A 16,760-nucleotide genomic window follows, 5' to 3' on the forward strand; every position below is an offset into this window, starting at 1 on the left:
AATATCAAGATTGCATGTAACTGGAGACAGAACTTTTTTGAACTCCACATAAATCATAAACCATTGAAATCGTTTGAGAAATGTAAATTGTGCTTTTTATGCAGAAAAACCACAGCTCCCCCGTTTACTTGTATTTGTTTATACGCAGTCTTTACCGGATCAATATGGTGGACATGTGGACCTATCACAGCAACGGGCCCAAGCGGCGCCTGTGTATGTCTAAGAGCAGATCAATCACCGGTGTCGTAAATATCGTAAACTATTTCCGGTTTATTGAAAACGCACAGTCAAGGGAGCCGTTTAGGAGCCTTGGAAGAGTCGACTCTCACTGCTGAGTCGACTCAATTGAAGTGATTCAATGAAAGAGCTGGAATTCCCATTCAGTCGTTTTAAGAGGCTTTTAAATGAAACCACAGCAGACGGCAGGGGGCGGTGTGGTCTGCAAACTCACTTCTCACAGGTAACAATGATAAAATAGATTTATTAATAAAAACATTTTAACTAACTGCTTAATTTACAACTTTATAATTATCAAGGTAAGTAGAAACTCCTAAGCTAGATCCACAGCATTAACATTCCAAACTAGCTGCATTTACCTGTACAGGTGATTTATTAAGTATTTCTTTTTTGTGGAAAACATTACACACCAGAGTGGATTTTTTTTTTTTTTTTTTTTAAATAAACAGTTCTCTTTATTGATAATTGATTCTCAAAAAAGAGACTACAAAAAAAGAACAAAGAACACAAAATAAGCGTGAAAATAAGCGTTCAAAGCTTTTCTTCATGATTCTACAAATAACCAAATAACAGAAATAAGGAAAGAGGAAAAAAAATAGAAAGTTTTTTTTTTTAAAAAAAGAAAAAAAGTGAACATGATTGTTTCTCGAATGCGTCTGAAATCTAAATGGAAATTCTGCACCTGTGGCGAGTTGTCGTCCTCTCACGCTGCACATCCGCATCGCCGGCTCCCTGCACGTCATAATATTAATCATCATCAGCTATTCTCCCAGAGTAGGGGGCTTTGTGTGTGTGTGTGTGTGTGTGTGTGTGTGTGTGTATTACAGTTTATAATCAGACTGGCTCTGAAACAGGAAGTGCAGCGACAGCAGCGATGTGATCAGCGTTGGAAAAGAAAAGGAGAAGAAAAAAAAAAAAAAAAAACAGTACGAGGCCAGGGCCTGGAAAAGTCTCTCCAGAGAGAAGGAAAGACAAAAGTGGAACAAAAAACGTCACGCTTACTCACAAACACTCGCACTGCGTCAATGAGAAACAAAAAGAAATTTTTTTAAAAAGAGAGCGAGAGAGAGGAAGGAGGAGAACCCTGGGTACTCTGTATGTGTTTTTTGAGAGAGAGAGAGAGAGAGAGAGAGATAGAGAGAGCGAGAGAGAGAGAAAGAGAGGGAAGCAGCAGGGAGGTAGGTAAAGACAGGGGTATTTTTTAAGGTTGGAGAGGGTATAGGGTGGATGGACAGAGAGAGAGAGAGAGAGAGAGAGAGGAAGGGGGGTCCAGCGTAGCGAGTGCTATTTCTTGGCTTTCCCCCCCTTGGCTGAGTTGCGAGGTGGAGTGACCGGACGCCCTGAGCCCACACCTCCTCCTCCGTACGAGTACAGCTTCTTATCGGCCGGTTTCAGGATCTGACCCAGAGACAGACAGAGACAGAGACAGAGAGAGAGAGAGAGAGAGAGAGAGAGAAATGAGAAGAGAGAGAAAAGTGAGTGATGCTAATCATAAACAGAGAGAAATGAAAATCTGTCTCTCACTCATCACCATCACAGATATTTAATTGCATCAGCAGTGTACAGTGTCCTCTTCTAACATATTCCACATGTCTGTCTCTCTTTCTACCTGTATGTGTATGTATCTGTCTCTCTCTCTCTCTCTCTCTCCGCACATCTGTCCCTTGGTGTCTCTCTTCCTGTCTCTCTCGATCTATCCATGTTCCCCCGTCTCTCTCTTTGTCCCTCCCTCTCAGTCTATCTATCCATCTTTCTCTCTGTCCTGGTTTCGTTTCTCCCCCTCCCTCTCAGACTCTTTATCCATCTCTCTCTCCATGCCCCCCCGGTCTCTCTATCTCCCTCCCTCTCTCTCTCCCCGTCCATTTTTCCCCCTCCCTCCCTCTTTCTGTGTTCACACTAAACTGAAGCGACTGAATTGTATTCCATCATAACGACTCTGAATCACTTGATCAGCCTCAGAGCTACAACCAAACGCTCTCACACTGAACTCATTAATCAGGGTTTTATCTGTGTTTATTTTTACTCCAGAACATGCACAAGGGCAGAAAGATTAGGAAAGATGTGTGTGTGTGTGTGTTTTTCTCCTGACCTGGAAGGAGCACATGAGTGTCTCGTCCACACTCATCATGGCCCCGGCGTTGTCGAACTCTCCGCAGTAGTTCGGCGCGGAGAACAGCGTGACCAACTGCCTCTTGGCGAAGAACTCGTAACCGTCCTCCACCACCTGCACCGCACGGAGAGGGGGATTTAATAATGAAAAACAAGGAAATGAGGAAAAGACTGAACACTGAGAAAGAAGAGTAGCGTGCACCGAATCTCACACCTGATGCGCCCTGCATATGAGGTCCATGTCGTGTTTGTGCAGGAATTTGGCCACCACGTCTGCGCCGAAGGTGAAGGAGACTCCGCGGTCGTTCTCTCCCCACCCCAGCACGTCTTTATCCGGGTCGGCCCACAGCAGATCACACAGCAGGCCCTGATCCGGCACGTCCGTGGGACGCATCACACGCCGAACCTGCTCCATAGACTGCAGGTCTGGAGAGAGACCTAGGGGGGTGGAGGTGAGGGACACGGCACACGTCTCAAACACACTACAAAATATTTAACTGTTGGCCACATGCCCAAACACAACCAGGGGTGTCGATACTTTAATCCTAGGTCGTGACAACACAAAGGCGAGACACACACTAGGGTAATAAATTGTTGGGAAAACTAAATCTTTTAAAATCGAATTCGTTTGATGACATTTATTTAATGCCTAAAAAAAAAAGTTAATAGTCTTTAATGTCTAAATTATTTAAAGACATTCTACAATCTTTTTATATTTTCAAAACATTAGAAAATGTCTGCAATCAAATCAGCTGCTTCCAGAAAACGTGATTATCTAAAAATAAATAATTAAATAAGTGAGTAAATAAAGCTAACCCCAGATAAAGTGCTGTTCCATAATTCATCACAATAGCCATATAAAAATTTGATCTGTTTCAACATGTCAATAAATATCCAAATAAATAACTTCAATAAGTTACACACTACGTAGGGCGCGGATATAGTGAAAAGGAAGGAATTTGGGATTAGCCATAAATAGAAGACTGATTTTAATAATAATTATAATGATTATAATAATTACACTAAACAACAACAATCATCTTTCAAATTTTGTAAAATTTGTAGCTATTATAAAAATTCTTTGATAAATTTTATTTACAGAATTCATTTTGTTCATTAAAACGTTATTTTAAAAGTAAATGTCAAATTTTTTTTTTTTTACTCGGACCAGTGAACACGATGTTAATCTGTTAATCAGCACGATTCTGTGCGAATGGGTGACCAATCCGTGCTCGTCACTATTTTAGCTCCACCCACGCGTCCAGGCTCGGCTCTCGCCATACCAGAGTGCGAAGTGGAGCCGAGCCACGCTCGGTGCTGGAAATGCTGGGGATTGTGGGTAATTTTCCGAGTCAGGCGCTATGTATACGGTGCTGAACGTTAATAATAAAGTCGGAGAAAAGAGCTGCGATGAGGAAATTTCATCGCGGAGGCGTTATGAAGACGCTAAAATAAGCCGAGCGGTTACTGCTGAGACGAGACGAGTCGAGACACAGAGAGAGAGAGAGAGAGAGAGAGAGAGAGAGAGAGAGAGAGAGAGAGAGAGAGAGAGAGTGCGAGAGCAAGTCACCGAGAGTGTGAGCGCGAGTCATCGAGAGCTCACCTCCATGGCAACAGAAGATCTTCTCGTCTACAATGGCGGCAACGGGTAAGCAGTTGAAGCAGTCTGTGAACGTCTTCCACAGTTTGATGTTATACCGTCTCTTACCTGAGGAAACACACACACGCACGCGCGCGCGCACACACACACGCACGCACACACACACACAGTGTAGGATTAGGAAATAAGTCATCCTCTATCGTGCTGCTTTGTTGATTTTGATATTATTCTGGAACTTAAATCATGATTAAACTCAGTGTGTGTAATTACAGGACACGTTTACTGCAGTCACGTCATACGGGAAAAACGTCATACCAACGTTCCGACCGACAGACTCCGGAAAACTCGGGAGAGAGGTGACCGTCGTGTGTCCGAGGAAACGGTGTTTAAAAAATTAAAAACTAGTTTGTTTCATCTAATAAATTTCACCTGCATTTGGTTTAATAAAAGATTAAAAGGAAAACGGAAAACACAGAAAGGAGAGATCAAGAGAACATAGAAAGAAGGAAAAAATGAAGAGAGAAAAGAAAAAAAAAAGCAGAAAAAACAGGAAGGAAGACAAATATAAAGAAAAAAGGGAAAAGAGAGACAAAAGACAAGGAAAAACATAAAAGAGCCAGGAAAGAAGGAAAGAAAAGGGGAAAAGGATACAGAAAGAAAAAGAAAAATTTAATTACAACGGATAGAAAAACAAAACGTGAAAAAAGGAGGGAAGGAAAGGGAGGAAGACAAACACGGTAAAAGAAAGGCCGAAGACAGAGAAAAATAAAAAAAATACGAAGGAAGGAAAGAAGAGGAAAAAATTTTATTGAAACGAACAGAAAAAAAAGGAAAAATGAAGACAAAGAAAGAAAGAAGAGAAATAAGAAGAAATAAAACAGGAAACAAAAAAAAGAAAAGAAAACGCATTATTGTTTTTTTCACGTTTATTTGAAGCCGTTTTGAGACAGTAAACTGCGGCGTATGTTCGATAATTTAAACGTGTTTGTGTGTGTAAAAAGGTGTGTAAGCCGGTCTCTTACACTCGTCGTAGAAGCCATAGATGCGGTTGATGGAGGCGCACTCGTGGTTGCCCCTCAGCAGGAAGAAGTTCTCGGGGTATTTGACCTTGTAGGCCAGCAGGAGGCAGATGGTCTCCAGAGACTGCTTCCCTCGGTCCACGTAGTCGCCCAGGAACAGGTAGTTGCTCTCAGGAGGGAAACCGCCGTACTCGAAGAGCCGGAGCAGGTCGTAGTACTGACCGTGAACATCACCTACACACACACACACACACACCCCCGATTCAGAAAATCCACTCTACTGATGATTAAAGATCTGACATGGACTATAAGAATGTGTTGGGATTCACTTTTCCAAGTTGGAAATGATAGGCGTATGATAGGGCAGATTGGTGGGCGGGGCTAAATTTTGGTGATGAGTTAAAAAATAAATAAATAAAAAGAAGAAGATTGTAACACGAGCGTAGACTAAGCTGTCGGTCCAACTTGTGAACGTACAGCGCTGGATGAACCCGTTGACTGTTACCATAGAAACATCCCGTTCCACCTCAAACTGGTCTGTGCACGTGAGGACTGGAGCCGTGACTCCTCATGAAAAGACTCGACTACAGATTGAATTCGGTGATTTAAGAACGTGAGCGCGAGCACGAGCATCATGGAGACTACAGAAGGAGAAAGACAGACAAAGTCGAAGCCGTCTTACGAACGGATTCCTGATCCATGGCGTAATACGAGACGGCGGTAACGCACACGGCGACGGAGATTACACAGCTGTGTTTTTTCCATCACAGAGCCAAATGGCGGCGCGGCGTTATCCACGTCCTGATCTGTGGAGTGTTTATAACCAGGCAGTGGCGTTACTAACGCGACGGAGAGCACACGCCACGCCGCTTATTTGTGGCTTTATTACTGTCTGAGTAATGCACTAATCGGGGCGTGCTGTAAAAGCTCGGTGTGTTTACTCGGCCCGGCCCGGCTGATAAAACCCAGACCTCTCGGTTTCACTCACCACAGATCTTCAGTGGTGCCTCCAGCTCCAGCAGGATGGGCTGGCTGAGGAAGATTTCCCGGGATTTGAGGCAGAGGCCGCGGATCTCGTTCTCAGTCAGCTGGACGTTCTTGCCAGGCCGCGAGCCCTTAACTGCACACACACAGCAAGAGAGAGAGAGAGAGAGAGAGAGAGAGAGAGACGGAGAGAAACAGACAGGGAGAGAAAGAGACACCGACAGAGACGGAGAGAGAGACAGACAGGGAGAGAGAGAGACGGAGTGAGAGAAAGACACCGACAGAGACAGACAGACAGGGAGAGAAAGGGATGGAGAGAGAGAGAGACAGGCAGGGAGAGAAAGAGACACAGACAGAAAGACACAGGCAGAGAGGGGGAGAGAGGAGGAATAATTAAAAAATAAATTAGAAAGAATAAATTTATACAAAACACAATCACACTCGCACCCGAATGCTGTTCAATTCCCAAATCATACAAATACATCATCGTTTCCATAACAACGGCTCGTTCTTTCTCAGCTCAGTTCTTTTGTCACGTTTATGGAAGGAGTCTCCAGTGTCAGAGCTTTGTAACAATAAGAGGTAAAGCTGTAACCAAGATGTCCGTACGTGAGAGAGTTGTCTTAACTTTAAAAAGAGACAGACAGACAGACAGACAGGCAGACAGACAGACAGACAGACAGACAGACAGACAGACAGACAGACAGACAGACAGACAGACAGACAGACAGGCTGGTGAGGGAACGACTGCTATAACGTAAGCGAGAACAGGAACTCTTGTTTCACAGAACGTTAGACGTAACTGTAAACTGATACAAAGCACGAGTTGTTTTTTTTTTTTTAAATAAATAAAAAAGAAAAGTTTGAACTGTTAGCAAGTTGGCGTGGAAGAGGAATAACACACTCGGGGACGAGCCGTTATGGGAAAATAACCAACTCCAGGGTGAAAAGTAACTCGGAAAATGTTTATTCCTTACATGCTGTATCTTTATTTTTGCAACCAATGTTTATTTTATTTACAATTAGGTTAAAAATAAAAGGCTGCAGATCGGTGGTGAAAAATATCCACTAGGTTATCAATCATACCATGAAATTTTCAAAGCGTAACACACCTAACTATCAGGGTCAGATTCTCCTCTCGCACCTGACGCTCATTCAGACGTCACTGCCGTGGCCATGAGAACTGAAAACAGGAGGCGTGTATCTTTAAGCTCTAATAAATTTAACTCCGTCGCCGCACGCAGGCCTACAAGATCATTCTAATATAAACCTGACAATTACTCAACACCTCCTGACCAATCAGAGTCCAAAGAATAACATTTCCTCTGAATAAACAACTGCAGTACGACACTTTAATAAAAGATCAGGTAATTATGCTTATCTGAATATGTGCATGAAGTCCGTTACACACACACACACACACACACACACTTCTCCCTGATCACACACAACTGAGCTCTTTACACAAATCAATAATTCACCACAGCGCATTTAAACAAGGCCGAGCGACTAAACACGTCCGGCATTTACTTTGCAAACACACACACACACCAGATGCAAAGGCAGGAAGTCTGTCCAAACACAATGTCAGTTCAAACACAACACAGATCTTCAGCTCGGTTTCGAGGCGGTTTATCTGGGGCGATGCGGTAAAAGGGCGTCTGATGCCTTCGCAGGAAAAACATCACAACCCTAGAATAGAAACGTGTGTGTGTGTGTGTGTGTGTGTGTGTGTGTGTGTGTGTTTGTGGGTCAGATACAGGTTAACACAGCCAGCTGCCCACTCCACTCATGCTCCTGTGATATACGCAGTGAGCTGTGGTGAATCAGAAGCGAGCGCTTTGGGGTTTAAACACAAATCCTCACGAGGCGAGAATAGAAGCTGTAACGTGACTCAGTTCTGTGCCGTTACGCAAGCCGAGGCTTACAGGAAGCTAGAACATAGAACACACCGCGCGCGTGTGTGTGTTTCTATATCATAAATACCCAGTTCTGAAACACGTACGGGAAAATACGCACACACAGCCGGAGCCGCTTCCACACCTTCCGACCAATCAGATTCGAGCGTTCGGCCGCGCCCTGCTATAAAGGCGGTACCTGCACGGATGTTCTCACGACAGCCTCCGAATCCAATTAAGAGCTTTCGGCGTGTCGGAAATAAGAATCTTACATAACCGCGCGCCGACTTGTTTTCACGGGCCGCACTTTCTACCTGTCCGTTGCGTCGTTTGATTCCATGCTGTTTATTTTAGAAGTCAGGGTTCAAGCACCCCATTACACCCCGAGCTCGTAAACCCCCAGTCGTCGACTTTAAACACCGAGCCACGCCCACTTTGCATAAACCCCGTCCCCTTCCCTCCTCCCATCTTAAACCACCTTTCCATCTCAGAGAATCACTTCCCTGTTCCAATAACCCCCCCCCCCCTTTTTAATAAAGGAAGTCTGGATATTTATACTTTAGCATGTGTATAAATAGTGTCATAAGTCATAATAATAATAGTAACAACAACCAGTTTAAGTAATAAACACCTAAAGCGTATGGGTGTTTTTAAATAAAATTATTTATGCATGTAAGGGATTATAGTGAACACCCAGGAATTAATTCACTTACAGTAAAAAATGTTTAGTAAATTGTATAGTATTTATGTTTGTATAACTTTTATTGACTATTTTTTTTAAAGCTTTAAAATCTCTAAAATTACTTTTACGAAAATATCTTTGCCATCAAAAGTCAGTCGGTCGATCAACACCATTTCAACACACACACACACACACACACACACACACACACACATCCTGAATGACTTGATATTCTTCGAAAGATCTGAAATCTGATCAGGTGTGACTGAGGAAATACCTCCAAACCTGAAAACAGAGTGTGTGTATGTTTGAGAAGAGGAAGCAGCTCAGTGAAGAGGGGGGTGGGGGAGAAGGGTCAGATTACATAAGGGGATATAAATACGGCTGTTATCGGACTTGTTTAATTTCTGCGCTGCTGGCGCAAACTGTCCTTAAAGTCCTGTTATAAACAGAGACTACACACACACGCACGCAGCAATGATGACAGCGATGTGCGTTTTAAACACAAACGCCGTGTTTGTCGTGACTCAGAAGCGTCAAATCATAATCACGTCCTTTAAACGGAGAAAAAAACACACCGTCCGTAGTCAGCAGATCACGCTGGAGTTACGAACTGTAGTCGTGCGTATGCAAAAAATACTAAATCACATACGACTTTTGGCCAATGAGCGAGGTGAAGTGGGCGTGTCTGTGTGCTCAGTGCTCGCAGAACTGAACTGTGCTCACTGATACGTTTACAAGCGCTCAATCCACAGCACCGTACGCTCAAAAGTCACTACATCTCCCTAGCTAAGCCACGCCCCTGACACGCATTCAACAGAAACGCTTGTAGAAAAATCTGGATGGTGTTAACGTAGGACATCGCTTCACCAGGCAGGTTTAATTGTTTCGTAATTAGGAATACTGCCGAAGGTAAATGTTTGACTTAAAATCGTTTCAGCACAGGAAGTGGGTTATTAACCCCGCGTTCACGGCGGCGTTCATTTTCCAAACGCGGCTGCGCTTTCAGCCGCTTTTCAACCAAAACGTTCGCAATTCTATGCAAATTAGGTACGGCGCTGTAAAGACGCTACGAATCCAAACGTCCGAGTGTGCTTCCATAGTTCCTACCTGCGATTAGTTCTCGGTTTCAGCTCATCCTTAGACATGTAAAGCTCGGGTGCGTGTACTGTACTCACCGTGTGAACGCAAACGCCCCATCGCTGATCCGATCCCCGATTTAACACACAGCGTCAACATTTCACACAGAAAGCAAACGTCATAAAACTCGATATACACGTCTATATCGTAATAAATTACATCATGATGCACTTTCCTGGGATTTCAGGATAACGTTTATTTAAAAACGGTCATAAACCCTATAAATTTACTAATGAACCTTTACAACTCCACGCATTGTTCAAAATCTGCTAACAGATAACCTTGTTATTTTTAAATAATATTTTCAACCCCTTTCTGTCATTTTAAAGTCATTTATTGTTGTAGGCGTTAAGGACGTTCATCGTGTTTTATCGTATCCATAGAACACCGTTATATTCAGGTCATTAATCTGCGAGATCCGGAGATTCGCTCGTACAGACGAGCTCTTCCATAGCACGGCCGTGTAATCGTTAGTAACGAGGTTTTATCTGGAGAAATGACGCTCTGAACGTTTCGAGGTGTTCGTGGCTTAGAGGAAAAAGAAAAGAGGAAAACGTCAACGCAGACGACACAAAGTGTGTGCTTTACGCCGTATAATAACAAGACAGGAAGCTGGAACTCATCGTGGCTGTTCTGGCGCCACGGCTCTTTCTCTGCGTAGTTCGACATTTCGTTTCCACCCCCACCCCCATCGCCGCTCACGTATTCGTTCACTCCGACGGTTTACGCAGGAGTCCCCAAACATTTTCGGACCGAGGGACTCCTTTAACCGTAAAGATAAATTCCACACACCCAGTCAGTTTTCTGAACGTTATTTACATTGAATATTCTTTTTTTTTTTTTGCCGTAGAGCTTTCTCTTACTGAAAGGAAGGTCCGAGTTGATGAGTTAATGATTTTCTAATAAATAAAGTTGTTTTTACTAGATTGTTTCATAAGGTCGTATTACGACATTTCTATGATACGCAATATAAACTTTTTGCTTGTACAAACTACCATCAAAACAGAAGAAAAAAAAAATCACAACGCTTGTATGGACGCTTCTTAATAAAATTCCAGGACTCTTTTCTCGTCAAGTACGATATAAGACATGTCAAACATGTTCGCTTTCTTCTTTCAAAACCCCAAAAAATAAAATGGGAATCAAATAACGCTGGACTGAGTTTGCGTTTCCCCAGACATCGCTTCGTCTTCGCTGTAACGTCGATATACCAACAACTTTAAATGGAAAGGTTAGATGATGTCACGCGCTCATTAGCATTTCCTTACATCATCGCGTCATATTTGCGTGGTGCCCCGTGTCCGGGTCGCTTCTTTCCTTCTGTCTAAGCTCATAATTCCCAATAAAGCTGTTCTCATTTACATATCTTTCTGAACGAGTATGAAATCGTGACTGAAGTGCGGTGCGTTAAGACGACACGTTAACCAGCTTTAGCGTCCAAGCTGCCGCGCTGCTAAAATTCTGATTTTATAACCGCAACGTCGTCTGACATAATCACCACACACACACACTAAAGACATCGTGGGGATACACTTTGACTCTGGAGCTCTTCACGCTAAAAGCTACTCATAGTTTGAAGTAGTTAAGGCGAGACACTGCAGGTGAACAGGTGAGAAATTTTGAAGATGTGAAGATATTAATCAGGAAACTTTACCGATACATCTCTCACACACACACAACTATTTTCTGAAAAAAAAAAGACATGCAAATAAGACGCTCGTTAAATATGCGCTCATTTACATACATTTAACTACAGAAAATCTGGATATTCAAAACATTTCAATTTTAAAAATCTTTATTTCCATTTTAACATTACAGTTCAGATTCTGGATCTCGTTTCCCCCCATTTACAATATCTCAAAATAATGTAAAAATGCACATGATTAAAACTTGATTGTCACGCTGTTTTTAAATACATAATGCTGTGTGTGTGTGTGTATATGTATATATACACACACACACACACACACACACACACATACATATATATATATATATAATGTGTGTGTGTGTACGTGTGTGTATATATATATAATATATGTGTATATATATATATATATATATATATATTAAAAGCACATATGACTTATTTGTGTGAATTATATTAACGTATACACAGAGACATGATGAGGAGGCCAGATAGAGGAGAAATCCACATCCATTGCATATATTTAACACTTATCTTCTGTACTTTCATTACTTATTCAACCTATAGATAGCTGCCTATGTCTGGGTTTTTTTAAATGCTTTTCGCATGGGATTTCTATTTTTACTGTATCGATGTCTCCGTCGTAAGCTAGCCGAGCACGTCACGTGACTCGTTTCGGCGAATCACATCGGCAGAAATGAAATATAAAAACTTCCATAGCCAATGAGATTCTGTCTCCTGGTTTAGCTCGGCCTGTAGTTTCTCACCATTAGCAAACTCTGTAATGGAAGTCACCGTGTTTATTTAGACCAGTTATGATGACGTTAGAGAAAATGACCCGGACACGGGGCACCATGCAAATATGACGCGATGATGTAAGGAAATGCTAATGAGCGCGTGACATCATCTAACGTCTTTCCATTTAAAGTTGTTGGTATATCGACGTTACAGCGAAGACGAAGCGATGTCTGGGGAAACGCAAACTCAGTCCAGCGTTATTTGATTCCCATTTTATTTTTTGTATATAGAGAGCAAGAGAGAGAGAGAGAGAGAGAGAAAGAGAGAGAAGAGAGGGAACACCGAAGTTGTGCAATCGTAAACGGATAAAAAGCACCACGTGTCGTTCCTTAATAAACAATAGATTGCGATCGTTAGGGAACTGCTGCGGTATAAAAGGAATAGAACACTTCAGGACGTGTTGACGTAGGAATAAAAACAATCACGTCTCCAGGTGTAGTTTTTCTTCCCTAAACATCAGTAATTCACATTTACTCCAAAAACGAGTCACAGTGAGGAAAGTAAACTGCGCTGTCGGATTATCTGATCGCAGACGGCAATTATTTGGCCGGTAAGAAGATGTATAAAAGGTTTGCGCGCTACACGCTGTACAAAATAAACGCTAGGTACGATCACCACGCACGTGATTTCCCGGCGGTTTTAAATGTCCTTTTCGCTCGCCGTTTAAAGCCGCATCACTCTAGTTTTCTATCCACGGGTGAGTGAGTGGCGTGTGTTGACGATTGCCGTCCTGATATCCGACTGCGCACGTCACGGCAGATTTCGGTCACGCAATATTCTCTGCGCACGACGGATCTCTCATTTCAGGGAAAGAACACGGACCAGTGTAACGAGTTCCCGCTTGTTAAACCCACCATGTTTTTTTTTTTTTTCCATTTAAATCCTTTCTGTCAAAGTGAAACTGCAAAATGATATCATCAAATCACACCGAAAAAAAACCCTCCATCAGCCTGTTCCAGCTTGAAGGAAAGAAGAAAAAAAGCCCTAAAGAGCGACTGATAATGCAGAAAGGAGGAAGCATGCGCTCTGGCTGGCATTATTTTAAATTTATTTATTCATCAAACCTGCGAGGAATGATGCAAGAACCGGTCGGGATCATAAAGCTGACACGCGATGATTCGATCTCCAAAGATGAATCAGATTGCGACGAGCCACGCCCATGAGCCCATTATTTACGTCATACGCATGAGAGACACCTCGAGATATAATCACGAGCATCTAATTTGCATAGCCACGCCCTCGTTTGTGCTAGTGTCTCAGTTATGAGAGTTATGAGAAAAAGAAAGTGTTTTAACCATATCCAAATAAAGTAGTAAACAGAATAGGGGGGGAACAAACAAATAAATCTCAGCGAGTTTGAGATGCTTTTGTCCGATGTTTCTGCAAATTAAAACACAATCAGGGAGAAATCAGACCAAAATCCGAATCTCACCTGCAGGTCTTCACGCAAACTATTTTCCATCCTGCACTAATACTTTTTTTTTTAAGGAAACAAAGAAAGAAATTCACCAAATACTAAAATTAAAAAATAAAAAAAAAATTAAAAAAATAAATAAAAAAAAGACGACTGAAAACACTAGCCCTATTCGGACAGCGTTAAATATGTGCGCGGGGCTCTGGAGTAACGTCCTGTTTTGCAGCAGCACCCCTGTGATTTTATTTCCCTCCGGATCGGCCGTGCCGCTGTTCTTCTCTGTCCTCCTCGGAGAAAATTACAGCCCTGCCGTGTTTATGTCATGTAAATCGAGGATATGTGCGAATTTATACGCAGGTGACGCCTCACGTCAGGGAAAAAAACACTCCGTAGTGCTCGCGTCAGAAACGTATCAGATATCAAACACTTCCTGAACCGCGAAACTGGAAAACCTCGACTACACACGCTAGCTGGGAAAGTGATTTCAGGAGGAGACAGAATAAGACCGCGATCCCGCGTGCATGTTAAAGGAGACGTTATAATGACAGCAGACACGTAAACATGATCGATCATATTACCTGTCTATGAATAACGACTTTTTTCACCGACACGTCCTTAAATATCTAACGACGCAAAAAATCAGGAGTCCAGCTAGAAACTCAATCCTCCTGCAGGAGTTTTAGTGCAACACGTACCACCACTACATCGTCCTGCTGATAAACCCATCCGATACGGGCTCGTGAGTAAAAACCAACGGAACCGAAGCGTGTTTGAAAAGCCCAGGCACGTGATTTGTTGGTCTGAGACTCCGCCTCCAGGTTCAGAGCGCCAAAAACGCGCTTCTCCGATAACAATAATACGCTGTTCCGACGCGTGTAACGGTGAACGTTATTTATATCTATATCGTTATTGCTATTACATATCGTCCGGTGCATTTTTTTAGTCTTACAAGGAACGCAAACGGCCGTTCGTGACCGGGTTTTATTTATTGTTTCAGACTCCGCCCACAAAATATAATTCGCACTTCATTTCCGTTATGCATTTTTAACATTACTTATGAATATTTAGCTATTTTGAGAAAAAAACTTTACACACACACTATATTTTATATATATATATATGTATGTGTGTGTGTATATATATATATATATATATATATATGTATGTGTGTGTATATATATATATATATATATATATATATATATATATATATATGTATGTGTGTGTATATATATATATATATATATATATATATATATATATATATATATATATATATGTGTGTGTGTGTGTGTGTGTGTGTGTGTGTGTGTATATATATATATATATATATATATATATATATATATATATATATATATATATATAAATATATAAAAAGCGATTGTGATCACTTTAATTAAACCGGTAGCTATAGGCTTTATTTATTTATTTATTTATTAGCTACATTTGCAAGCATTTAGGATTCAGTGCAAAACTTTAAATAAAAAAAATTTAAAGAAACAGAAATCTGATTAATATCTTTTTCTTCTCATCTCTCTGGTGGGAATTTGTTAGCAGATTTAAACCTTTTCCCGGGGGAAAATAGAGATTTATTCTCACTCAGAGCAGGTTAAAATGGGTTTGGGTTCCAGGAAGATTAAAACGAGCAGGCACCAAATGCAAAAATGTACAAATTTAAGAAAGAAATGAAGTTTTAACGCTGAGCTGGGCATTACTGCATGTTCACATCAGCACATTCGTCATCTGACTTGTGATCCACATCCACGACTTAAATAGTGTCTTATTACCTTTTCTTTCTTTTAAATGAATAATAACTATTACGTTTCGGGAAAATGTAATTCCACACACAGAACTTTAAAAAAAAATCACATTTAAAAGCATTTCATTTCGATCAGGAAGGAAATTTACCAGCCAGTCTCGAGCTCCGTTCACCAACACAGGATACCACAATGTCATGATTTTCAGCGCAAAAACCATCATTTAAATCTCTTTATCCCGATCCAAAACACGTCATGTAGTCAAACTGCATGCTATAAAGGTGAAATATTTAACATTTCATCAAAACCAGACGTAAAAAAGTGGACAAATTCGCTCACCTTCCAGGAGACGCTGTATTATGGAGTCGATATTTAATTTGTCCGGTTCCGCCATTTTACTTTTATATTTTCTCGATTTATTCAAGCACGTCAGGTATTTCAGTCACGAATAACCGTCAGGATCCAAAAATAATAATAAAAATAATAACAATAAGGCCCCAAGAAAAAAAAACAACCGGGCAATTCGTTAAAAAAGAATAAGAAGAAAAATGAAAGATACCGTTATCGAAATATCGTCGTTTTTGGTTAGCCGCTAGCTTCGCTTTCCTTGGCTAGCTGCTTACATTTAGCTTAGCTACACCGCGTTAGCTTATTAAATACCCGTATTATAAGTGTTAAACCAAAAAGGGTTTATATAGTACAAAAATACTAGCTCTGGCTCCACCGCCTCTCTGCTTTTCTTTCAATTATTCTGACCGTCTTTACCCTTTTTTTTTTTTTTTTTAAACGGTCCCTCTCTCCTTCGGTCCTCGACCAGCACTAAAAAAAAGAGGACCGTGCTGCTAAAGGAGGGCGGGAACACTGCGCGTTCGTTCAACTCTATCCGGCAGCGGATTGGTCCGTGGGTCACGTTTGAACCGAGGTTCTGTGAGCTCATTGGTCTGTTCCGACGTCAATCCTCTGGTTCAACGCAACGCCCCGGTTGTGAAAATGTGACGTCAACGTATGACTGAAATAGTGCAAAATGAATCTTCTAGCTGATTCGATTCATTTATTATTCATTTCAATACGCTGCAATGAATCGAATCTTCGGATCTTTAACTCACTGGTTCATAAAAATGTCAGTTATGCTTTAACGTTACCAAAACCTGCCGATGTTTTATTTCATGTTTATATTATATTTTGACATTTTTATTTTTATTTCTAAAAATACAGGCGATGTAAGTATACTATAGATGTGTGTATTTAGAATTTAATCCTATTATCCCCCCCAACATACACACACACAAACACACACACACACACACACACACACACACACACAGACATTATTATATTACTTTACTACTATTTATACTATTTTTGCATTTCCCATATTTTCTTTCTTTGGTGTAAGTAATGCTATAACAACTTGTATTTGTTTGTTGCTTGTTTTTAATGGTAGTTCTTTCAAACACAGTTATCACACTGC

At 41.4% G+C, this 16,760-nt stretch overlaps 1 protein-coding gene across 1 annotated transcript; it reads right to left on the bottom strand.

The window, feature by feature from the left end:
* Positions 1-1,349: 1,349 nt before the first annotated feature.
* On the bottom strand, positions 1,350-16,123 carry ppp1caa (protein phosphatase 1, catalytic subunit, alpha isozyme a). The gene is made up of 7 exons (XM_017496252.3): positions 15,629-16,123; positions 5,954-6,085; positions 4,969-5,199; positions 3,950-4,054; positions 2,561-2,784; positions 2,327-2,461; positions 1,350-1,635 (listed from the first exon to the last, which is right to left on the bottom strand). Exons 1-7 carry the CDS (start codon positions 15,681-15,683, stop codon positions 1,522-1,524), a joined length of 996 nt encoding a protein of 331 aa, XP_017351741.1. The 5' UTR covers positions 15,684-16,123; the 3' UTR covers positions 1,350-1,521.
* Between the last annotated feature and the right edge of the window lie 637 nt (positions 16,124-16,760).

The sequence above is a fragment of the Ictalurus punctatus genome, chromosome 2, assembly GCF_001660625.3.
Source record: "Ictalurus punctatus breed USDA103 chromosome 2, Coco_2.0, whole genome shotgun sequence".
Taxonomy (NCBI): Eukaryota; Metazoa; Chordata; class Actinopteri; order Siluriformes; family Ictaluridae; genus Ictalurus; species Ictalurus punctatus.